Consider the following 25160-nt stretch of genomic DNA (forward strand, 5'->3'; position numbering starts at 1 on the left):
ATGTTTGGTAGAATTTCCCTGTGAAACCATCAAATCTCAGACTTCTGTTTGGTTTTTTTTTTTAGTTAAAAATTCAGTCTCACTACTAATGATGGGTCTGTTTAGATTGTCTGTTTCTTCCTGATTCTGTCTTGGAAGGCTGTATATTTCAGGAATTTGTCCATTTCTTCGACATTGTCCAATTTGTTGGCATACAACTGTTGGTGGTACTCTTTTATTTTTTTCTGTATCTCTATGATATTGGTTATTATTTCTCCTATTTCATTTCTTATTTTGTTTATTTGGGCCCGCTCTCTTTTTTTCTTGATGAGCCTAGCTAAAGGTTTATCAATTTTGCTCAGCTTTTCAAAAAAACACCTCTTGGTTTCATTGATCTTTTCTCTTGGGTTTTTTTTTTTTTTTTTTTTGGTCTCTATTTTATTTATTTCCTCTCTCCTCTCTCCTCTTTATTTTTTCCTTCCTTCTGTTCATTTTGGGCTTTACTTATTCTTCTTTTTCTAATTTCTGTAGATGGTAGGTTCAGTTGTTTGAGATTTTTATTGCTTCCTGAGGAAGGCCTGTATCACTATAAACTTCCCTCTTACTGCTCTTGCTGCATCCCATATATTTTGGAAAGTTGTGTTTCCATTTTCATTTGTCTTGAGGTATTTTCTGATTTCTTCATTTAACTATTGGTTTTTAAATAGGATGCTGTTTTAGTTTCCGTATGTTTATACTTTTCCCATGTTTCTTCCTGTACTTGATTTCTAGTTTCATACCATTGTTTTCAGAAAAAATGCTTGATATAATTTCTATTCTCTTAAATTTGTTGAGGCTTATTTTGTGACCTACCCTGTGATCTAAATGGAGAATGTTCCATGTACACTTGAAAAGAATGTGCATTCTGCTGCTTGGGGATGGAATGTCCTGCTGATACTGATTAAGTCCAACTGGTCTAAAGGGTCATTTAAGACCATTTTCCTTATTGATTTTGTCTGGATGATCTGCCCATTGATGTAAGTGGGGTGTTAAAGGCCCCTACTATTACAGTATTACTGTCAATTTCTCACTTTATGTCTGTTAATATTTGCTTTTATATTTAGGTGCTCCTATACTAGCTGCATACATGTTATATCCTCTTTTTGGATTGATCCCTTTATCTTATATAATACCCTTCTTTGTCTTTTGTTATAGACTTTAATGTCTACTTTGATATGAGTATTGTTACCCTTGCTTTCTTGTCGTTTTCATTTTGATGAAATATCTTTTTCCATCCCCTCACTTTCAGTCTGTGTGTGTCTTTATCTCTGAAGTTAATCTCACGCAAGCATCATATAAATGTGTCTTGTCATTTTATCCAATCAGCCACCCTATGTCTTTTGATTGGAGCATTTAGTCCATTGACATTTAAAGTGATTATTGATAGGTACGTACTTATTGCCATTCTGTTACTTGTTATCTGGTTGTTTTTGTAGTTCTCTGTTGTTTTCTTCTTTTGGTTTCTTCCCTTGTGGTTTGATGATTTTCTTTAGCGTTATGCTTCTGTTTCTTTCTCTCTAGTTTTTGTATATCTATTGTAGGTTTTTGATTTGCAGTTACGATGGGATTCATATACTTTGATTTCTAACTATATCTACTTGTTTTAAACATGCAGATAAGTTCAAACACATTCTAAAAGATCTACATTTTTTACTCCCTATATTTTGTGTTTTTGATGTCATATTTTACATCTTCATGTTTCCCTCTACTGAATATTGTAGTTACAGTTGGTTTTATAATTTTTTATCTTTTAATTTTTTACTAGCTTACTTACTTGGTTGATCCTCAGCCTTTACTATGTATTTGCCTTTCCTATTGGGATTTGCCTTTCCTATAGATACTTATTCCTTGCTATAGCCTTTTCTTTTCCACTTAGAGAATACCCTGTAACCTTTCTTTTAGGGTTGGTTTAGTATTGATGAATTCTTTTAATTTCTGCTTCTCTGAAAAGTTCTTTATCTTTCCTTCAATTCCAACTGATAATCTTGCTGGCTAGAGAATCCCAGGTTGCAGTTTTTTCCCTTTTAGCACTTTTCATATATCATGCCACTCCCTTCAGGCCTGCCTTGTATATAACTCTGTATTTCTCTTGTTGCCTTTAAACTTCTCTCTTTTAACTTTTGTCATTTTAATTAAGATGTGTGTGCATCTGTTTGGATTCATCTTGTTTGGGATCCTCTGTGATTCCTCTAACTGGATATTTTTTCCTTCTTCAGATTCAGGAAATTTTCAGCCATAATTTCATTAAATACATTTTTAGCCCCCTTCTCCACTTCTTCTTCTTCTAGGAACCCTTTAATGCAAATGTTGGTATGCCTGATGTTGTCTCAGAGGTCCCTTAAATTGTTCCCATTTTTTAAATTTTATCTTTCTTTTGCTGTTCTGATTGGGTGATTTCCATTATTCTATCTTCCAGATCACTTATATATTCTTCTGTATCACCTAATCTGCTGTTAATTCCTTCTAGTATGTTTTTCATTCCAGTTACTGTATTCTTCAGTTCTGACTGGTTCTTTTTTATATTGTCTAGTTCCTTGCTAAAATTCTCGCTGTGTTCATCTATTCTTTTCCCTAATTCAGTTAGCATTCTTATTACCAACGCTTTGAACTCTTTATCTAATAAATTGTTTATTTCTGTATCATTGGTTGTTTTTTTCAGGGGTTTTCTCTTGCTCTTTCAATTGAAACAAATTCCTATCCTCTCATTTTGCTTAACTTTCTTTGTCTCTATGAAATTAGGTGGAAAAGTTAGCTATTTCAATCTTAAAGCAGTGTCCTTGTATAGGAACATCCCTATACATGTTGCATGTGCCCAGTGGCTTTGGTGGGAGAGCTGGGTCTGATGTGAACACAAGTCACATCTTTCCTCAGGGCTAGCTGGCAGCACTCACCTTGGGAGGAGGTGGCACTGGAGATGGAGGTGCTAGAGAGCCAAGTGAGAGCTGGAGCTTCTCCTTTGGTTAGGATCCAAAACCACTCTATTCGGGGTGATGGGTCCCAAGCTGCTGAAGCAGAAGCCCTGAGGGTCAGGTTTGAGCTGCCTCCATTCCCTTTAAGTGTGTGTTCTTCTCCCTCCCAGTACCAGCACCCTCGGCCCAGAGGTTAGCAGTGCTGGAGAGAGAGGGGCTGGTACAGGCCCTTAGTGTGGGTCTAGGCGTGGGCTGTGTTGATCCCAGCTGCAGTCAGCAACGCAGACAGCTTCTGATGAGCTCCCTGTGTAAGCAATCAGTAACGGCTATCCCTGCCCGCTCAGATGCTACTTCAGGTCTGAACAGCATTTGTCCCTCACAGCTGAGCTCTCCTCAGCTGCTGCAGCCCTTGCCGTGGCAGGGAGCTGTGCCACTGAGCAGGTGGGGCAGGTGCTAGCAATCAGTGGGTTGGGGGCATGGGCTGTGGCAGTCCAGCCAAAGTCAGAGTCCCAGACTGCTTCTGATGCACTGCTTGTGTAAGTGCCCACAATGGCTGCCCCTGCCCTGCTCAGAGGCCACTACAGGTCTGAGCCACCTTTGTGCCTCATATCCGAGCTCTCCCCTCAACTATGGCAGCCCTCACCCCAATGTGGAGCTGCATCATGGAGCAAGCAGGGCTATAGCAATCGCTCAGTTCAGGCTGGGGCATATGCCAGGAGAGTCATGGGAAACCGGCCAGTGACCGAGGCAGTTTCAGTCTGCCCTGTTTCAGGAGTAAGCAAGCATATGTGCACTCCTCACAAATAGAGTCCAAGCTTCCAAGAGCCCTCCAGTTAGTCCCACTGCCCATCCAACTGGCCAAGGGGACTGAGCTTCCCATTGTCAGACCCCAGGGCTGGTGCACCCAAAATATGGCTTGAACCACTCACTCCCAAGGATCTCCTCTTCTGAGTCCCCTCCCAGGGGCACAGGTCCCAACCCTCTCACCTCTCTTCCCTTCCTGCCCAATTCTGTATGGATCTTTCTTACAGCCCTGGTTGTACAGGAGTCTTTCTGCTACTCTCCAGTTAGTTTTCAGTGAAAATTTGTCCACATGTAGATGTATTTTTGATGTGTTCATGGAAGGAGGTGAGTCCTATGTCCTTCTACTCCAACATCTTGATCTCTTCTTTTGATTTTGTAATTCTTGTAGAGTAACTAACACTCATACAGTCTCCAAATAGCAGCAAAAATGAACTGCCGAACTGAGTAGTACTTTGGGAAGTGAGAGGGCTAAGTAAGAAAAGTAATAGTTTCAACTGATTTACCTGGACAGAGCAACTTGGGTTCAATGATGAACACAAATGGAGCTCACCACTAAATGACATTGACAAATCAATACTAGATATATTATTTTTCATTTGCTGTAATTCTTCCGCAAATACAGTGAATCATGACAAGTGCTAGGAATAGTGTCTAATTCACAGGATTTAATAATACTAATTACAGTGATTGCTGTTATTGACATTACTACTTTTTTTTTTTCTCTCTTTTTTTTGTGGTACACAGGCCTCTCACTGTTGTGGCCTCTCCCATTGCGGGGCACAGGCTCCAGACATGCAGGCCCAGCAGCCCTGGCTCACAGGCCCAGCCGTTCCACGGCATGTGGGATCTTCCCAGACCAGGGCACTATGGGAACCCCTGTCGCCAGCATCGGCAGGCAGACTCTCAACCACTGCGCCACCAGGGAAGCCTGACATTACTACTCTTAATATAAAGCAATTATGAGATACTCAAAGCAAAAAAGAACAATAACTCTTCTTCTCTTACATGAAACATTTTCAGCCTCACTCAGAAATAGATATAACTAGCTTAGTCACTCATTCATTATTAGTTTCCATTTCTGATCAAAAGGTCCCATATTTCCCTGGCAGGGAAAGGCAGAATTGAAGATTATGGTTCCTTAAATTCTTAAAGACAGTATAAAGGATTGCCTGTATGACTGTGAATAATTTCATGCTCCTGTTTCTCTCTTGGACGAAAGTATGACTCTGATGTGATTCCACTGGTATGAGACAGGAATGCAATCAAGGACTACAGGGAAAATGTTGATATTTTCCCCTCACCAAAATACAATTAAGTGTTTAAGTACATGCATGCATACACACACAAACCAAGGAAGTTCAATAAGCAATTGAAATAATCTCAGAGGAAAACACAATTAAGAAATGAAATTTTAAAATGAAGATAAGAAAATGGAAATTCCAACATTCAGAGAAAATTAAGATAACCTATGTAAAAAATTAACCATTTTTATTATTTTATATTCAACAAAGGATTTTAAAAGAAGTTCAACTTTTTTCAGGTATTCCTAAACAGAAGGCATGGTTTAAGTAAAATCATAAAACATTTTAGGATATTCTATGAATTTGATGATGTCCATGGTTATGATTATATTATGTTATCTCCAATAACTCAAGACAGAATATTACTTACTGTTAGAAAAATTATATGTATGATCTTTTAAAATTTTGGTCAATTCGTCAAAACATAACTGTCACTTTTATCACTGCATTACTGACTAGGAGTAATCCATAGCGTCATTTTGAAATCCTTGTCTTATGACTAGCATTTTATAAAGCAGTAGTGCTGGGTTTACTTGGAAGAAAAAATATAAATTCAATTATTTTAAAGAAAAGATTCCTTCCTCAAACTGGCTCAAAGAAAAATATTTAATAAACTGGCAAGCTACATTTTTCAAGACAATGCTGCCACCTGCTGGAAAAATATTTCCCAAATGTTAGAGTAAAATCACATTCTAAAGAACTATATATCATAATCTTCCAATTACTCACTGAAAAAAGACACACCTTACTTAATAATTCTGACCATTTTATTTTTCTGACTTTTAATAACTATGTCTTAATTGAATACCAATTAACTATGGTTTTCAGTGTATTTAAACACTAAATACAAATAAGTTGAAGTGACATCATCAAAAACGATGCAGCTCTAAAGAGCTAACACCTATCCTTCTCAAACTCTTCCAAAATATAGCAGAGGGAGGAACACTCCCAAATTCATTCTACGAGGCCACCATCACCCTGATACCAAAACCAGACAAAGATGTCACAAAGAAAGAAAACTACAGGCCAATATCACTGATGAACATAGATGCAAAAATCCTCAACAAAATACTAGCAAACAGAATACAACAGAACATTAAAATGATCATTAACCATGATCAAGTGGGGTTTATCCCAGGAATGCAAGGATTCTTCAATATACACAAATCAATCAATGTGATATACCGTATTAACAAACTGAAGGGAAAAAACCATATGATCATCTCAATAGATGCAGAAAAAGCTTTCAACAAAACTCAACATCAATTTACGATAAAAACCCTCCAGAAAGTAGGCATAGAGGGAACCTACCTCAACATAATAAAGGCCATATATGACAAACCCACAGCCAACTGAAACATTTCCTCTAAGAGCAGGAACAAGACAAGGATGTCCACTCTTACCACTATTATTCAGCACAGCTTTGAAAGGTTTAGCCACAGCAATCAGAGAAGAAAAAGAAATAAAAGGAATCCAAATCGGAAAAAAAGAAGTAAAGCTGTCACTCTTTGCAGATGACATGATACTATACATAGAGAATCCTAAAGATGCTAACAAAAAACTACTAGAGCTAACCAATGAATTTGCTGAAGTAGCAGGATAAAAAATTAATGCACAGATATCTCTTGCATTCCTATACACTAATGATGAAAAATCTGAAAGAGAAATTAAGGAAACACTCCCATTTACCATTATGAAAAAAAGAATAAAATACCTAGGAATAAACCTACCTAAGGAGACAAAGGACCTGTATGCAGAAAACTATAAGACACTGATGAAAGAAATTAAAAATGATACAAACAGATGGAGAGATATACCATGTTCTTGGATTGGAAGAATCAACATTATGAAAATGACTATAATACCCAAAGCAATCTACAGATTCAATGCAATCCCTTTCAAACTACCAATGGCATTCTTCACAGAACTAGAACAAAAAATTTCACAATTTGTATGGATACACAAAAGACCCCGAATAGCCAAAGCAATCTTGAGAAAGAAAAATGGAGCTGGAGGAATCAGGCTCCCAGACTTCAGACTATACTACAAAGCTACAGTAATCAAGACAGTATGGTACTGGCACAAGAATGGAAATATAGATCAATGGACCAGGATAGAAAGCCCAGAGATAAACCCACGCACATATGGTCACACTATCTTTGATAAAGGAGACAAGAATATACAATGGAGAAAAGACAGTCTCTTCAATAAGTGGTGCTGGGAAAACTGGACAGGTACATGTAAAAGAATGAAATTAGAACACTCCCTAACACCATACACAAAAACAAGCTCAAAATGGATTAAAGACCTAACTGTAAGACCAGACACACTTAGAGGAAAACATGGCAGAACATTCTATGACATAAATCACAGCAAGATCCTTTTTGACCCCCCTCCTAGAGAAATGGAAATAAAAACAAAAATAAATAAATGGGACCTAATGAAACTTAAAAGCTTTTGCACAGCAAAGGAAACCATAAACAAGACAAAAAGACAATCCTCAAGGCTTCCCTGGTGGTGCAGTGGTTGAGAGTCCGCCTGCCGATGCAGGGGACACGGGTTCATGCCCCGGTCCGGGAAGATCCCACCTGCCGTGGATCGGCTGGGCCCGTGAGCCATGGCCACTGAGCCTGCCCGTCCAGAGCCTGTGCTCTGCAACGGGAGAGGCCACAACAGTGAGAGGCCCACGTACCGCAAAAAAAAAAAAAAAAAAAGACAACCCTCAGAATGGGAGAAAATATTTGCAAATGAAGCAACTGACAAAGGATTAATCTCCAAAATTTACAAGCAGCTCATGCAGCTGAATATCAAAAAAAAAAAAAAAACCCAATCCAAACATGGGCAGAAGACCTAAATAGACACTTCTCCAAAGAAGATATACATATTGCCAACAAACACATTGTACGATGCTCAACATCACTAATCACTAGAGAAATGCAAATCAAAACTACAATGAGGTATCATCTCACACTGGTGAAAATGGGCATCATCAAAAAATCTACAAACAATAAATACTGGAGAGGGTGTGGAGAAAAGGGAACCCTCTTGCACTATTGTTGGGAATGTAAATTGATACAGCCACTATGGAAAACAGTATGGAGGTTCCTTAAAAAACTAAAAACAGAACTACCATATGACCCAGCAATCCCACTACTGGGCATATACCCTGAGAAAACCATAATTCAAAAAGAGTCATGTACCACAATGTTCACTGCAGCTCTACTTACAATAGATGGAACACGAAGCAACCTAAATGTCCATCGACAGATGAATGGATAAAGATGTGGCACATATATACAATGGAATATTATTCAGCCATAAAAAGAACCGAAACTGAATTATTTGTAGTGAGGTGGATGGTCTGTCATACAGAGTGAAGTAAGTCAGAAAGAGAAAAGCAAATACCATATGCTAACACATATATATGGCATCTAAAGGGAGGGATGGTTCTGATGAACCTAGGGGCAGGACAGGAATAAAGATAAAGATGTAGAGAATGGACTTGAGGACATGGGGAGGCAGAAGGGTAAGCTGGGATGATGTGAGAGAGTGGCATGGACTTATATATACTACTAAATGTAAAATAGATAGCTAGTGGGAAGCAGTAGCATAGCACAGTGAGATCAGCTCGGTCCGTTGTGACCATCTGGAGGGGTGGGTTATGGAGGGTGGGAGGGAGATGTAAGAGGGAGAAGATATGGGGATATATGTATATGTGTAGCTGATTCACTTTGTTATAAGGCAGAAACTAACACACCACTGTAAAGCAATTATACTCCAATAAAGATGTTAAAAAAAACATAAAACAATGCAGCTCTATAATCACACGTTAACAGTTGCATGATACAGGTTTTGAATTATCAGATGATGATTCATTCATCCTGAAAGGAAAAAAATATGACTGGGTATCTTTTGGAGTATTTTTTTTTAATAAACTTATTTATTTTACTTATTTATTTTTGGCTGTGTTGGGTCTTCGTTGCTGTGTGGGGGCTTTCTCTAGTTGCAGCGAGTGGGGGCTACTCTTTGTTGCAGTGCACAGGCTTCTCATTGCAGTGGCTTCTCTTGTTGCGGAGTACAGACTCTAGGCACGCAGGCTCTAGAGCGCAGGCTCAGTAGTTGTGGCGCACGGGCTTAGTTGCTCCGCAGCATGTGGGATCTTCCAGGACCAGGGCTTGAACCCGTGTCCCCTGCATTGGCAGGCGGATTCTTAACCACTGTGCCACCAGGGAAGCCCATGACTCGGTATTTTAACAGAAGTTTGATGCCCGCAACTAAGCTAAGTTCAAACTGGAACCACACTAGAAAAGTTATGGAAAAGACAGTCTTATTTCTAATGAGAATATTTCAATCCCTGAAGAATAATTTGGCCCATTTATAATAAATAAAAAGAAAAATATACCTTAATCACTGTTTTAAGATTTTGTAAAACTACATCATTTCCTACATTTTAAAAAAATCTTGCTTTGTTTTTGCTTTTATAATTCTGGGTCCATAAATATCTCAGTTCATTGAACAGCTATTTTTTGAGTACCTACTCTGTACCCAGGCACATACACATAAAGTTCATTTATGTATTCAAAATGAAACAAACACCTCATGTTTAAGATAAGGATAATAATCCTTAGTTATATGGCTGCTGTAAAGACATGAACTAATCAGTTAACACTCGATGAATGACAGCTATCATTAATGGAAGTACTGCTAAAAAGACTGGAGGCTATCGTGAATTGAGAACAAAATGGAGGAAAAAATGTGTTGCTAATTTGTGTTATAAATTAAATATGTAAACTTCAGTTTAAAATTGCCATTGATTTATGTTTACCTCATTTATCTTCCCAAATCCTATTGACTTTATTAAAGAATATAGGATGCGCTAAACTGGACAAGTGATACAGTTAAACATCAAAAGGTGAGAAACTGAAGCCAAAAGACCTGAAATACATAAAACAGATATGTTCTGCATAAAGCAGTGCTGAATAAATATTTGTCACATGAGAAAACTAGTGAATGGTACAAGATGAATGGAAGGCAAAACCAACAATGCTGACTGGTCTGTAAATCAGCACAGACATAACAGGACACACTGGAAAGAATTTCTATGGGTTTTTCCAAAAAGAAGTACTGAGAAAACCCCAATCTTAGAGCAGCAAGTATGAGAGCAAGGGGCAAATAAATGGTAAGGGTCAAGTCAAAGGAATTTGGGAATGCCATCAGTGCTCCTAACAGGAAGGCCTAGTTATCACTGATGTGAAGAGCTTGTAAGACGTCACAAAATAAGATCTTTTTTAAAAGGCTCCAAACAATAGTATGTGCTAAGTATCCCAATGAGCCCCTTCCCTATTTCTCATAGGCAACTACAACTCTGACCTGATACTGACATTCTTAAGATTCCCACTTGCAGGGGATGAAAGTGAAGACATCCTGAGTACTGAGTACAGTTCTCCCAGAGAAATTCTACCAGAACCCTATAGGAAGCCACAGGCCTGTAGCATTCACTCAGGTCTCACTTAGTACAGCCAAGTTCAAGTAAAATGAGGGCTATACTACAAAAGACATCTAAAAAGGTAGGGATAAGAAGACATAAATAACAAAGCATAAAAAATAAGATGACCAAAGATGAAATATACCACTTCTTACAACAAACATGAATGGATTAATGCCATTAAAAAAAAAAAAGTAACTTTTTGTTAACACCCACTCCCAAAAAAGCAGGTGTGTGTGTGTGAGAGAGATAGAGCACAAACAACATAAAGAGGAAACCTATAAACTACAAGAGACTTAAAAAACGTATTAGTGGACTTCCCTGGTGGCGCAGTGGTTAAGAATCCACCTGCCAATGCAGGGGACATGGGTTTGAGCCCTGGTCCGGGAAGATTCCACATGCCGCAGAGCAACTAAGCCTGTGCGCCACAACTACCAAGCCTGCGCTCTACAGCCCACAAGCCATAACTACTGAGCCCATGTGCCACAACTACTGAGCCTGTGCTCTAGAGCCTGCGAGTCACAACTACTGAAGCCCACGCGCCACAACTACTGAGGCCGACACGCCTAGAGCCCATGCTCCGCAACAAGAAAAGCCACTGCAATGAGAAGCCCGCGTGCTGCAATGAAGAGTAGCCCCCACTCACCGCAACTAGAGAACGCTGGCACCCAGCAACAAAGTCCCAATGCAGCCAAAAATAACTAAATAAATTAAAAACAAAAAAAAACCACATTAGTGATCATGATGTAAAGATTTTGTTTGGAGGTCAATTTATACTGACTGCAAAACTAAGTAAACAAATCAACCAATAAATAAGAGCATTTTATAGGACAATCAAGGGAATATGGACAGAATATTTGATGATATTAAGGAATTTTTGATTTCTATATGTGATGATGGTGTTATTGTTATATTTAAAAAAAGGAGTCTGTGTTTAAGGGATATATACTGAAAATGTTTACAGGTAAATAAACATGATGTTTGGTATTTACTTCAAAATAAGAGGAGAGTTGGGTGGCAGGGTGTGGAGAAAATAAAATTTAACCATGAGTTGATAACTGTTTAAAGTGAGTGATGGGTACGTGGTGGTTTGTTTTATCATTCTATTTTTTATGTTTGAAATATTTCATAATTCAATAGTTAAAGATAAATGGATAAATAAATAAAACAAATGATTGTCAGGTTAGAAAAAAGGTAAAATCCAACTAATTTTTTAAAAAAGGAAGCACATAGAAATGATATAAAATAACCTTCAATTTTCAACAAAATTCAATCTTAGATTGACAGACCTCAATATTAAATGATCACCTTTAAAGTGCGGTTTGTACCTTTTCTGATTTGGCTTCCCAAGAGTGTTTGGAAACGCCATGTTCAAAGGCCATCTTTTTTTTTTCTTTTAACCAAAAAGCATGAAATGTAAAATTCAGGAAATATTATTATAAACAACGTGTCTGACACACTGATAATCTAGATATATGTGAATCTAAACACACTCATATAAATATAGAAAGTACAGAAAAGATAATTTGGCAATAATGCTTTCACTAAAATCTTAGCACAGATTTTCCTTTGCTCACAATTTCTATAAATGTACAAATAATGCCTCATTTAAAAACTGAGCATAAAATGAAAAAAATCTTTTAGCATGTAAGATTTTCTAATAAAATGCTGGAACTTGAATAGGTTTATTTTATAATTATTAGACTGTGAACAGTTTGAAAATCACTGGCAGTAGCCTAGTGTAAACAATTCAATACAAAAAGCCTTAATGAAGGTTATACAATTTTTTAAAATGTGTTCCAAAAATAAATCTACCATGTTTGATGAAATATTTGTCCTGAATTCTAAAAGAAAGCATCGCTGTTACCTACGGTCCACTGATATCCCTGCCTTGCCCCCAACCGATTCCATTTTTGGAACATCAACGTTACAGACTAGATGCAACTCTTAAATAACTACATTCAATTAATTTTAACGCTATTTTTTGAATGCTGAAAATTAAATACTATCTGATTCAACTCCCTGATAGGAAATCATGTAAGCTTTCAGGTTTGAGCTCTCCTAATAGCATAAATATCTAGGCTTGTTATAAAACCATTGATCTAAAGATTAGACTAAAAACAAGTATCACTTTCAAGATGGACTCAAAGGTCATGAATGCCAGCCAGGTAGTTTGGATTTATTCTCAGGTAACAGGAAGCCACTGAAATGACAGGGTTCCCAAATACTTGTCTCTTTTTTTTTTTCTTTTTTGCGGTACGCGGGCCTCTCACTGTTGTGGCCTCTCCCGTTGCGAAGCACAGGCTCCGGACGCGCAGGCTCAACAGCCATGGCTCACGGGCCCAGCCGCTCTGCAGCATGTGGGATCTTCCCAGACCGGGGTACGAACCCGTGTCCCCTGCATCGGCAGGTGGACTCTCAACCACTGCACCACCAGGGAAGCCCCCAAATACCTGTCTCTTAATATCATGTTATTATTATTCTTTCCCTGCTTGAATCCAACTATCCCTACAGTTTTAGTGATCACCTCTATTAAGATGGCTTCCAAATTTGTATTTTAATCACTGACATCTTTGGAACTGCAGATCTGAGTATACAATTGCCTGATTATACAGGTGCCCTGTTATAAGCAACAAATTCTATTTACTCTTCCACCAAGCCAAGCCTAAGCCCTGCTTCTCCATTTGCATTAGTCCCTTATAGCCTCTATTTGCATGAATCGGTACACTACCATCCACCAGTTCTCCAGAATTAAAACAATAAAATCAACTTTGGCCTCTCCTCTTTTCTTTCCCCTTCTAACAGTCCAATTCATTACCAAGTCCAAAAGTTTTGTCAAATCAAACTTTTCTTTCCATCACTTCAGTCCAAATAGATCTCTATCCAGGATCACAGTAAACCTAGCGATGCTCCCACCTAACAGAATTTTAGTTCCCTCCCTTTCCCCTCTAGCTCATCTTTCCCAGGGCTTCCAGAGTCATTTCTCTAATAGCTCTAATTATGACACAAACTTTTCTCTGTTGAAAAGCTTTCAATGGCTACCTACCACCTACAGAATGAAGCATAAATTTCAAACCTATGCAAGGCCTTTTATAATCTGACCTTGTCTATCCCCTCACTAGAACAGCTTCTATTGTTCTTCTACTCTGAAGTCTACCCACATGGGACTACCTTCTAATCTCTGTGGTATTTCCTATCCCTTCCAGGTGCCAACCAGAAATACTTTTCTACCACTCTTTGTGAAATCGTATTTATCCTTCAAGGTGCTGATCAAATGTTTCCAGCTACTTATCTCCCTAAATTCTCCCAGCTACAATCAAACATAAGGCACTCTCTTCTTTTTCTAGCACAGCCCTAACAGTCTGAAAGTTGCTTCTTATAAAAAGGTAAACATTTACCCTCTGATCTAAGTTCTGAGTTAAAAGGCTATACAGATGAGCCTAATCCTTTCCTTTTATCTTTTTTAAAATTTGGCTGTGTCGGGTCTTAGTTGCGGCATGCTGAATCTTTCATCGTGGTGTGCAGGCTTCTCTCTAGTTGTGGTGTGTGGGCTCTGTAGTTGCGGCACTTGGGCTCTCTAGTTGTGGCACAGGGGCTCAGTAGTTGCAGTGCACGGGCTTAGTTGTCCTGTGGCATGTGGGATCTTAGTTTGCCAACCAGGGATTGAACCTGCATCCCCTGAATTGGAAAGCAGATTCTTAACCTCTGGGCCACCAGGTAAGTCCCAAGCCTAATCCTTTTCTATACCACGATTTTTCATATACTTGAAGTTCCTCGTAAATCTTCTCTTCAAAGGGTAAACCTCCTCAAGACTCACAGCTAATAATACTCACGTATATAATTTCCAGAAAATTTTATCATCATAACTATCCCTGTCTGGACACTAGATTTTCAAGCATCTCTCCTAAACTGTGGTGTCCAGAACCAAACACAATACTCCAAACAGGTGTTTTTGCATATTATGCATAATATTCACCCCACCCCCAAAATCTGGACATTCACAATGTCAATTAGCAAATAACAACTCAAAATAGTTCTTCAGTTAACAAATTTGTTAGTTTTACGGGTGTAGATGTTTAATAAATGTGCAAAAGGAGGTGAAAATAATGAAACAAGGTTCAAAGAGGTTCCAGTCAGAATCAAGTATACAAATACAAGAATTTATCTTAGAAAGGAAGAGAATTACCTTTTGAAACATGAGATAAATGGAATCGTATGGATAAAAACTCAGGGAAATTACAAATAAGAAGGGTGCAATAACTAAGGAATTTTCTAGATCAAGTTTGAGGAATCTTCTACTAAATAATCTACTATAGAGCAAGCAAACTTTCAATAAAAAGATGTCAATCAACACTTTGCTATTAAAAATGCCGAGTACATGCTATACTCATAATCTTTTTATCCTGAAATGCCAATATGCTTTTTAAAAAAAGTTAAAATTTCCACAGTTCTAAACTTAAATTCAGCTGACTAGACAATACTCAAGACTTATTTTGAATTACATAAAAACAGATTTTCTCTTATTAAATAAAACCCTATGTGGAAAATATAGTAGTTCTTTGATGACTGGCACCACAGTAATTAACTGAATTAAAAGAAAAATTAATTTCCTCTAAAGGGTTCTTAAACACTCTTCATTGATGGTGTTCAATTATGCAACTCAAAGAAAACTCAAGGAGACCTCTAAAGAACGACCTTTCATATCAAGGAAATAGAAAATTAGATGACTTATTTTTTGAAAACTTGCTTGAAAACAAACTAAAAATATTTTCCCTTGCTTTATAGTAGAAGGCTTAGGAAATGTGTAATGGTACTTATAGACTGTATAACACATCTGTACCACAGCCCTCAATTATCTAAGAACTGAGACACACAGAGACATTAGACAGCAGCATACATTGATTCTACTACATCATTGGTAAAAGCCTGATTTTCTCACAATCGAGTACATGGATTCAAAATATCAAGCTAATTGAAGCATAAATTGGCATAAGCACTTTGGAAAACAACTTGGTATTATAATAATAAAATTATAAGATAAACATTACCTGTGACTCACAAATTATACCATTTTAGAATACACATTGATTTTGTTAATTTAAGTCTTTCTTTAATGATACTGTATTTTCAATGAAATGAAATTAATACAAATTTTTTTTTAATGGTCAAAAGATTTGAACAGATACTTCACCAAAGATCCATGGATGGCAAATAAGCACATGAAAAGATTCTCAACATCCTCAGTCATTAGGAAAATGAAAATTAAAACCATGAGATAACACTATCTACCTATTAGAATGTCTAAAATAAAAATAAAAACAAAAAAACTGACAAAACCAAGTGCTGGTGAGAATGTGAAACTAGAACTTTCATGTGTTGCTGGCAGGAATGAAAAATGGTACAACTAGTTTGGAAAACAGTTTGGTAGTTTCTTACAAAGTTAGTTATACATACATGTACCCACAACTCAGCAATTCCACTCCTAGCTGTTCACCCTAGAGAAATTATGTTCACACAAAATCCTATATGTGAACGTTTATAGAGGCTTTTCGCACAATCACCAAAAACAGTAGAAACAACCTAAATGTCCTTCAGCTGCTGAACAGATAAACTGTGGTAAACCCATATAATGGAAGGGAATATTACTTAGTAACAAAAAGGAACTACTGATACATGGATAAATCTCAACTGCATTATGCCATGTGAAATAAACTAGACTCAAAAGATTGCATCTTGTATTCAATATAGCTCCATTTATTATACATGATGTTCTGGAAAAGGCAAAACTGTAGGAACGTAAAACAGATCGGTGGGTGTCAAGGGCAGGGTGAGGGAATGAAATACTAAGGGATAGGAGGGACTTTTGGGGGTGATGGAACTGTTCTATATCTTGACTGTGGTGATACATGAGAGTATGCATTTGTCAAAAATCATAAAACCATACACCAAAAAGGATGAACGTTACTGTATGTAAATTATACTTCAATTTAAAAAGGTCAATCTGATGTTTTTCGTATTTTTTCAACGTTACCTGACAACTTATGGAAAAGAAACATTTTTCCCTCTGCTTCCTCTGTCAAGAAACACTTCAGCACCATTCTAGGTTCTTTGTGGACTTTTAAGACTTATTTCCTGCCCTGATAGAGTTTAAATGCTTATTAGGGAAACAAGTCAACGATATTAAAATAAGTTACAGAAAAGGGCTAGGCAAAACAATTTTGAGTAATAAATCAAGGAATACCCTTTACATATGCTCTACGAAGAAGAAATGCCCTCTGTCAAGAGTTACGGGAAATGAATGGAACACAACTTTGAAAGGTCTTAGTGTTTCTCAATATTATTGCTATTATTATTATCTCTAACTTTCAAGTGAGGATACTGAGACCTGCGGAGGACAAATACTTTGTCTGTGATCCCTCAGTTATTAGATCTCAAAGTTGAGATTCTAACCCATGCCTTTCTGACCCCAAAGCCCGAGATCTTTTGCATCGCGGCGCTGGAACAACACAGAAGAGTTTACCACGACTGCCACGTGGTGTGATCTCAAAGACCAGCAACGGCCCCTACCTCCCCAAACATCAAGACTTCGCAAGATTCCTGCACAGAAACAGGGTTAGCGCCCTGTACCTTCAAGTCAGCGCAACAGGGTCTTGGGAGTGTAAACTCATGGGAAAAGTAACGTGGAGCCTTGCGGGGATCTCTTTTCCATACAGTCAGCGTGCATGGCCCTACTTCTGACAGTTTTGGCCTTGAGGAAGGTGACGCCTGGGGCCAACGCCGGAGCCACTGAAAAAGGTCAACACCACGAAAGAGGAGAGCGGAGGCGCTCAAAATACACCTCTTCAATTACCCCCCGCCAGCCTGGTCGCAAGAGGGTCACGGGAGGAGGAAAGGCACTTCCCTACCCCTCCCGGGAACCTTTGGTAAAAGACGTCCGTGGACTTGTCCCCGTCTACGTCGCCCGACCTCAAGGACCCACACTGAGGGGGGCAGAGGGGGCGGTCCTCCGCTGGCGGGGCTCTCGGCGATGGGAAATACAACGCTAGCGTTGTATCCGTTCACCGACAGCCCGTGTGAAAGCCAGCGGCCAGAGTAGAGAGGGTTGTGGGGAGAACGAACTCGGGTTGTCTACTCTGGTGATTACAAGTGCCGCACATCGTTTTTCGACACCCCAACCGCTGCCCTAGCTCTCATCTCACCTCTCCAGTTCTTGTACTCTGGGATATAGTAGTATTTGTTCCCGAACAGGTCTGTGCCCACTTGCTCCTTCACTTCCTTTGACAGCGCTCTCCACAAGACACGGAACAAATTCTGAGACCAACCCATGCCTTCCCACCGGCTCCAGCGCGGGTCGTGCCGTGACCTGCCGAGGTTTCCTGAGACCAAAGCGAGAAAGCCCAGGCAGCCGACCCAGCCCACCTGCTCAGAGGAGTCCCACCCACCTCCTTCCGTACACCCTCAAGTAACGACGCTCTCCATTGGCCGGATGGCATCACGCTTGACCAATGGGAGACTCCGCTCTACACCCCAGCCTCAGTGTTCTGTCATGGCGCCGTCCAGTCCGCAAGCCGGTGTGAAGGGACGGGATGCTAGGGTTTTTGTTGGCACGACAAGCGGGTTTGGACGACCCTGTTCGCCTTCGGAGAGCGGAGTCCACACGGAGGTAAAGAAAACCTTATTCTTTTATCTAATATTCAGGTTAAATTCTGGGCCAATGGGGCTTCCCTGGTGGCTCAGTGGTTGAGAGTCCGCTTGCCGATGCAGGGGACACGGGTTCGTGCCTCGGTCCGGGAAGATCCCACATGCCGCGGAGCGGCTAGGCTCGTGAGCCATGGCCGCTGAGCCTGCACATCCGGAGCCTGTGCTCCGCAACGGGAGAGGCCACAACAGTGAGAGGCCCGCGTACCACCAAAAAAAAAAAAAAAAAAAAAAAAAATCTGGGCCAATGGCTGTGTTAGCTTTGCCTCACACTTGACCGCCTCATTACCACTTTTCTCCACCACAACTGGGCTTTACTCTCTCTTCTGTTCTGTGGCTCGAGAAAATAGGATAGGTTTTATATACCTGTAGGCAGGTGGGTGCGCACGCGGGCTCGAGTGAGGGCGCTATAAATCTAAATGAGGATATTTTCATTTTACTTTATTCCTTCGCCCCGATTCCCAAGGAATAACTATCTTCCAAGAATTCGTTCTTTCATTTAGTCAACGTACTTAGTGAGCTGTTACTATGTGACAAGCAATATGTTAAAGGCGGAGCATAGGCCAGGAATTGAACAAAGTTTAGCATGACTAGAGCAGAGAATTGTGGAGAGAGGGCCATTGACAAGAGATGAAGCTGGAGAAGTAGGGGAGGCTAGATGGGGAAGAGTCTTGTATGCTTGGTTAAGTGGTAAGAAGATGAGAATAAGGTGACAACTGTTGCATTTTGTCATCTGCTTAGAGAATGGATTGAAGTTGAGAGCAGGATTGGGAGCCAAGTTAGGTAACTGTTGCAAGGAGAGAGTTGATTGGAAGCCCAAGCCAGGGACGTGGCAGTTGGGGCCAAGAGGATGAAGATATTTGAAAAAAATCTAAGAAATAGAATCAACCAGCCATGGAGATTAACTGGATATAATGAATGATGAAAAAGGAAAAGTCTGCAATGATTCCCAGCTATGTGCCTTGTATGTCAGGGTGAATGATGGTAACATCTCTCCCCAAAGAGGGAGCAAGTTTTACTTTAATTTTGTTCATATTGACTTTTCCCATATTGCTTTCAAGGAACTTGTGGAGATTTCACTTGGAGAGTGCAGGACACAGTTGCATATAGTATATGTTTGATGCTCAGGAGAAATTTAGATTGTTTAATGCAAGATGATACGTGAAGTGAGGAGGACATAAGATCACCCAGGCACTATTTGTGGAGTAAGAAGAGAGAAGCAGTTCAGTGATTACAAACCTGAAAAATACCAACACTTAAAGTTAGGCAGAAGATGAGACTGCAGAAGAACTGAAAAGGAGTAACCAGAGGGATTGAAGGCAAACTAGGGTGGTGAGGTATCATGGATGCTGAGGGAAGACTCTTTGAAGAGGGAGCCATCAAATGTGTCAGTTGCTGCCCCCGAATCCCTTCTTTGCTCTCAATGGTTCTCCATCCCATTATTCTGCTCTATTTTCTTCATTCAATTTATTGCCACTGAAATTGTATTATATACTTATTTTTTTACTGGTATATTGTCTTCTAAAACCCTGTATTCCCATTGCCTAGAAGAGGATTTGGCACAATTTGTATGATGTTTTGTGTTCTAAGATGTATTTCCTTACATTTTAGTATTATGCTTTTAGAATGGGTAAATATGTTTCTAGATAGTACATACAGTTTTAACTAAATAAGAGAGTATTAATTTTTTTACCATGTTTTGGTTAGTTTTAAGCATGATTGGGGTTGCATCTCCTACTGTCCTCCAACCCCCGTTAGTGCACAGTTGACAGTAATTCCTTTTCAGCTAGGTCATCCACTTTAACAAAAGCATACAGGCATATCCAGAGTTTTTTATTCCAGTAACTGCAAGAAATCAAGCAAAATTTGTATGTATCAAAATTTGTCAGTCTGCTTAAATTTGTCAGTCTGCTTTGACTATGTGGCTTGTTTCCATCAAGTAGTTCTGCAATTCTTCCCTAATGATCAGCGAAGTAAAGTTTGGAAAATGAGTGACATTGTCCATTATCTTTAATTTCAGTGACAGTAGTGGTACTTTTTTGAAAAGAAGCAGCATTATTCTTTTTTCCCTCATATGACCAGAGGTCTTATCATATCAGTAATAATGTAAATCGTGTGCACCACTGAGTGTCTGAAAAATCTGGTTTCTTGTTGTCTTTTAATTCCAAAAAGTCCTTGGTCTGAGGAAGCAACTAAGTATAGCTCTTTAGCACAGTCAAAATTCTGTGACCTAAACCTCTTACTTCATTAGAAGAAATAAAAATTCAAAACAGTGAAGGTTTCCTAACCAAATTGCCAGATTAATCCATCTTTAAATAGATTTCATTTCCTCTGTAAAACATTGATTCCCCAAGCATACTTAACATTTCTGGTTACAAACCTGTACTCTAGTAATCTCATGCACATCTCTCCCACCAATTGCTTTGTGTGCTTATCAAAAGTCATTATTTCTCCCTAACCCTATTAATGCTAGTTTTATTTATTATTCTGATGATGTCATTTTAGTGGGAGCTGATGAAGTATGAATACAAAAGTTGCTATTCTTATAAAACTAAATGGACCACTTTTGAAATAGTGCAAACAAATGGCTTAAAACAAAATGAGATATGATTGAGACAGTTATTATAAAAGATTTGGGGAAAGTGTAAAAAGATGAAACAGTCTTTTTCAACTTTGCCAGAATATTTAAAATAACATAGGGTATTTGGAAAAAATCCTCATGCTATCGTTCCAACCCCATGTATTCTAGTCTAATTGGTCTAGGACACTGGAATTTTTTAAAGCGCCCTAGCTGATTGTAATGTATAGCTAGAAATGAGAATCATTGCTTAAGAAAGACTCCACATTCAATTGCTTTGCATATGTCTTAGATTCCATATTCAGTTGCTTTGTATATGTCTTAAATTTTCACCCAACTAAAATATATAAATTAATAAATAAAAAACAAATTTTAACAATCCTTGAAAATCATAGACTATATATAATATGTGTATGGTTTATGGAAGAAAGATGTTATGGCCCTCTGTTCAGCACATTTCATTCTTCTTCAAAAAATTAGCTAATATTCAGACAGTCTTTGCTTTGCATAGTAGTGCACATCCATAAAACTGATTGTGTAAGCTAAAACCTATGCAAAGTTATCTTAATAATTAGTGCGGAAAATTCAAATTGTTCTGTGACCTTTAAAAAAATTTTTTGAAGCACTAGAAGTCACTATCAGTTATCTGTGTAACGTAAAATATTAGAAATGATGAGAACCAAAGTATATTTCTTTGTTTAAAAAAAAAACTTGTCAAGAGTAGTTTGAGCAGTGCTTGTCTTCTCATTGTACAACTCACAAGTTGAGCATCTTTTCTTTACCTTGGCTAATTATCACACGCCTTTCTAAATTTGTGTCAGATTCCAACATTTTATCCTTTACATTCTCAATGGCTTGAAATATCTCTGAGAGTTCTCTTTATTTATTTATGTATTTATTTATTGCCATGTGGTGCGGCATGCAGGATCTTAGTTCCCCCACCAGGGATCGAACCTGTGCCCCCTGCATTGGGAGTGCAGAGTCTTGACCACTGGACCACCAGGGAAGTCCTTGAGAGTTCTTTTAATGTGAAGATTTCTGCCAGCATCACTTCTTCTGGGACATATTCAGCCTTTTCACCGCAAACACTTTACCTCATTTATGTCGATAAGTTCACCTTCATTGATCTCTTCAGTCTGCATATCTAGAGTTTCTAAAATGGCAGCAATGTCAACATTCCGCAGTGAGCTATTTCTTTTGTAATTCCATTTACATTCAATTTGAGTTTCACTTCCAGTATCATCACTTTGTGTTGCTTTTGTGCACTTTAATTATGTTTGCTAATTCCCCCATTCAGTTATCCATTTTTGTGGAATTCCTTGTGGGTTTATCTCAGGGGCACAGAGGTAACAAAACTAAGCTGTGTGTGAACTGAATAACAAATGCACAGTGATCATCTGCAGACTTTGAAAGAAGTCATGCAAAGTGCTCACTAATTTTAATGTACATGTTATTTTCATAGTAGCTTGTGGACTGAAAAGCAAGTATTGAACACTGCGCTTTTTACTCACAGTTAATATACCATGGTAACTGAGATTTGAACCATGTTGTCGTGGTCTGGTATTAACTAAATCATGGTAACTGAAATTCGTGTGTATCAGACAATGCAAAATAAGAACTACTTGTATATTTAAGTTAAACTGTTTAAGGTAGTTTTTTTTTAAGATTCCCCTCTTTAATGATATTTTAGCTTAACTAAACAAACACAGTCCTGTTTTATTCAAAGAAGATGTCTACTGTCATTTGCCCTAGTTTCTTCCTTGTCGTTGACTACAGGCAAAGACATGAACACTAAAATGCAATGTTTATAATTCATACCCTCCTTTTTTATTTTATAACTCTACTGAGGTACAATGATATACACTAAACTGCATATTAGAGTATACAATTTGATGAGTTTTGACATATATATACACTTTTGATACCATCACCATAATCAAGATAACAATCATCCATAAGCCCCAAAATTTCATCAAGACTGTAATCCCTTTCTCCCTTCTTTCCCTGTTTCACATTCTTTCTACTCCAGGAAACTACCGATCTGCTTTCTGTCACTATTGATTAGTTTGTATATTTCAGAATTTTTTATAAATGAAATTATTTTTTCTTAGCGTTCTTTCACTCAATAATTATTTTGAAATTTCTCCATCCTGTTGCATGTATCCATTCTTTTATTGCTGAGGAGTTTTCCATTTTGTGGATATACCATGACTCGTTATCCATTCATTTGTTGATGGGCATTTGAGTTGTTTTGGGACTAGTACATATAAAGTTGCTCTAAAGATTCATGCACAAGTCTTTGTATGGGCATATGCTTTTATTTCTCTTGGGTGAATACCTGGCAGTGGAATGACTAGGTATATGTTTCACTTTTTAAGAAACTGACAGTTTTCTAGAAGCTTACATTCCTATCAGCAGTGAATGGAAGTACTGATTGCTTCACATTTTTATTTACCTGTTCCTGCTTTCTTTTGGGTTATTTGAACATTATTTAATATTCTGTTTTAATTTATCTATTGTGATTTTGACTATATCTCTTTGTATAGTATTTTTTAGTTATTGCTCTAGGAATTGTAAAACACCTACTTAACTTCATTTTCTACTTAGAATCAATGTTTTACTCCTTCATTTGGTATATTGAAACTTTATCACCCTTTACCTTCCACCATATGTGGTGTTGTCTTATATACTAGATTTACATACATTGTAAACTCCATTGGACAGTGTCACAATTTTTGTTTTCAACCATCAAACATATTTTAAAGGGAAGAATAGCCTATTTACCTAGATATGTATCATTTCTGGTGTTCTCTTTTCATTTCTGATATCCCAAGTTTCCTTCCTATATCACTTCACTTCTGTCTGAAGAACTTTGTTTAGAAATTCTTTTAGAACAAGGCTGGATGGCTCTATGGTTTTGGAAAAGGAATCTGCAGTTAGTTCAATCATTTGTTTCTCTATAGGTAATTTGTCATTCTCTCTGGTTGCTTTGAAATTTTCTTTGTTTTTAGTTTTCAGCAGTTTGATTATAATGTGTCTGAGCATGGACTTCTTTGGGTTTATCATAGAGTCTATTCTGCTTCTTGAACTTGCAGATTTATATCTTTCCACAAACTTAGGATGTTTTCAGCCATTATTTCTGTCCAATATTTTTTACATACCACTTTCTTCTTTCTTTCTGGGACTCTGATGACATTTGGCCTTTTATAATTGTTACTTAGGTCCCTGAGGCTGTGTTTTCTTTTCTTTCTTCTTTTTTTTTTTCTAGTCTTTTTACCCTATGTTGTTAAATTGTGTAATTTCAATTGATCTGTGTTTAGGTTCACTGACTTTTTCCTCTGTCATCTCTAATCTGCAATTTAGTCCATCAGAAAAATAGTTTTTAATGAAAATTAGATTTTTGATGAAAAATAATTTAACATTTTTCAGTTCTAAAATTTCCATTTGGTTCTTAATTATGTCTTCTGTTTCTTTGCTGAGACTTTCCTTTTTTAACATTTGTTTCAATTATGTTCACATTTGCTTGCTCAAGCATATTTTAATGGCTACCTTGAAGTCTTTGTCAGATAATTCCAGCATCTGTGTCACCTCAGCTTTGGTGTCTGTCTGATTGTCTTTTCCCATACAAGTTGAAATGTCTATGGTTTTTCATATGCAGAGTAATTTTGCATTGTATCCTGGACATTTTGTAATGTCATGAAACTCTGGGTCTTTTTTCAGTTCTATGAAGAATGTTGATGTTTTTGTTTTAAGAAGCAATTGGCGAAGTTAGGTTCAGGCTGAAAGTTCTTACCTCCTTATGTTTGCCATGGTTCTAATGTCAATTCAGTTTTCAAAGCCATTTCAAATCTGCCCCCAATGTGTGCCACTCAGTAGTCTGTTACCTGAGTGGTACTCTGTTAGCTTAGTTTTCAGAATCTTTTGTATGCTACTTAAGGTTAGCTCCATGCGTGCTCTGCTCAGTGATGAGTCCTGGAGTTCATAAATAACTTTATGAGGTTGCCTTCCTGAGCTTCTTTCTCTCAGTGATCTTTCTGGTACCTCTCATCACTGGGACTCTCCCTTTTGGTACTCCTGCTGGAAACATTGGGCTCAGTTACCCCGTTTACCATACACTAATGTGTTTGGGCCCAGTTCTGGTCCTGTAAGTGAGAAGACAGAGGAAGAAAGCAATGGTGATTGGACCCACTTTCTTGGGATCAGAGCTCTGATGAACAGAGAAAACAGATTCCTTCCCCAAGAGTTTTGACTCCCTCAGGTCACTATTTCCAGCCATTGCCAGTGCTGCTATCAGATTGCCTAGGGGCTGGGCCACAAGAGAATGGAGAAAAGAGAGAAAAAATATAGATGGGTGATTTCTGCATGTC

The 25160-nt window shown here is 38.2% G+C and overlaps 2 protein-coding genes across 8 annotated transcripts in view; one reads left to right on the plus strand and one right to left on the minus strand.

The window, feature by feature from the left end:
- The window catches only part of NDUFAF2 (NADH:ubiquinone oxidoreductase complex assembly factor 2), a 184693-nt gene extending 166745 nt beyond the window's left edge, over positions 1 to 17948 (minus strand). For 3 of the 5 annotated variants that reach the window (XM_049707948.1, XM_049707950.1, XM_049707953.1), the window contains exon 1: positions 17717 to 17948. In XM_049707948.1, the coding sequence (XP_049563905.1) occupies positions 17717 to 17843 (127 nt within the window). In that variant the 5' untranslated portion in view covers positions 17844 to 17948. The remainder of the gene's footprint in view (positions 1 to 17716) is intronic. The other 2 variants (XM_049707951.1, XM_004275185.4) reach the window with 2 other exon arrangements.
- Positions 17949 to 18044: 96 nt separating this feature from the next.
- Positions 18045 to 25160, plus strand: part of ERCC8 (ERCC excision repair 8, CSA ubiquitin ligase complex subunit) — a 75215-nt gene continuing 68099 nt past the window's right edge. Inside the window, exon 1 of one of the 3 annotated variants that reach the window (XM_049707938.1) lies at positions 18045 to 18180. In XM_049707938.1, the coding sequence (XP_049563895.1) occupies positions 18104 to 18180 (77 nt within the window). In that variant the 5' untranslated portion in view covers positions 18045 to 18103. The remainder of the gene's footprint in view (positions 18181 to 25160) is intronic. The other 2 variants (XM_004275183.3, XM_049707939.1) reach the window with 2 other exon arrangements.

This window comes from Orcinus orca, chromosome 3, assembly GCF_937001465.1.
Source record: "Orcinus orca chromosome 3, mOrcOrc1.1, whole genome shotgun sequence".
Lineage (NCBI taxonomy): Eukaryota > Metazoa > Chordata > Mammalia > Artiodactyla > Delphinidae > Orcinus > Orcinus orca.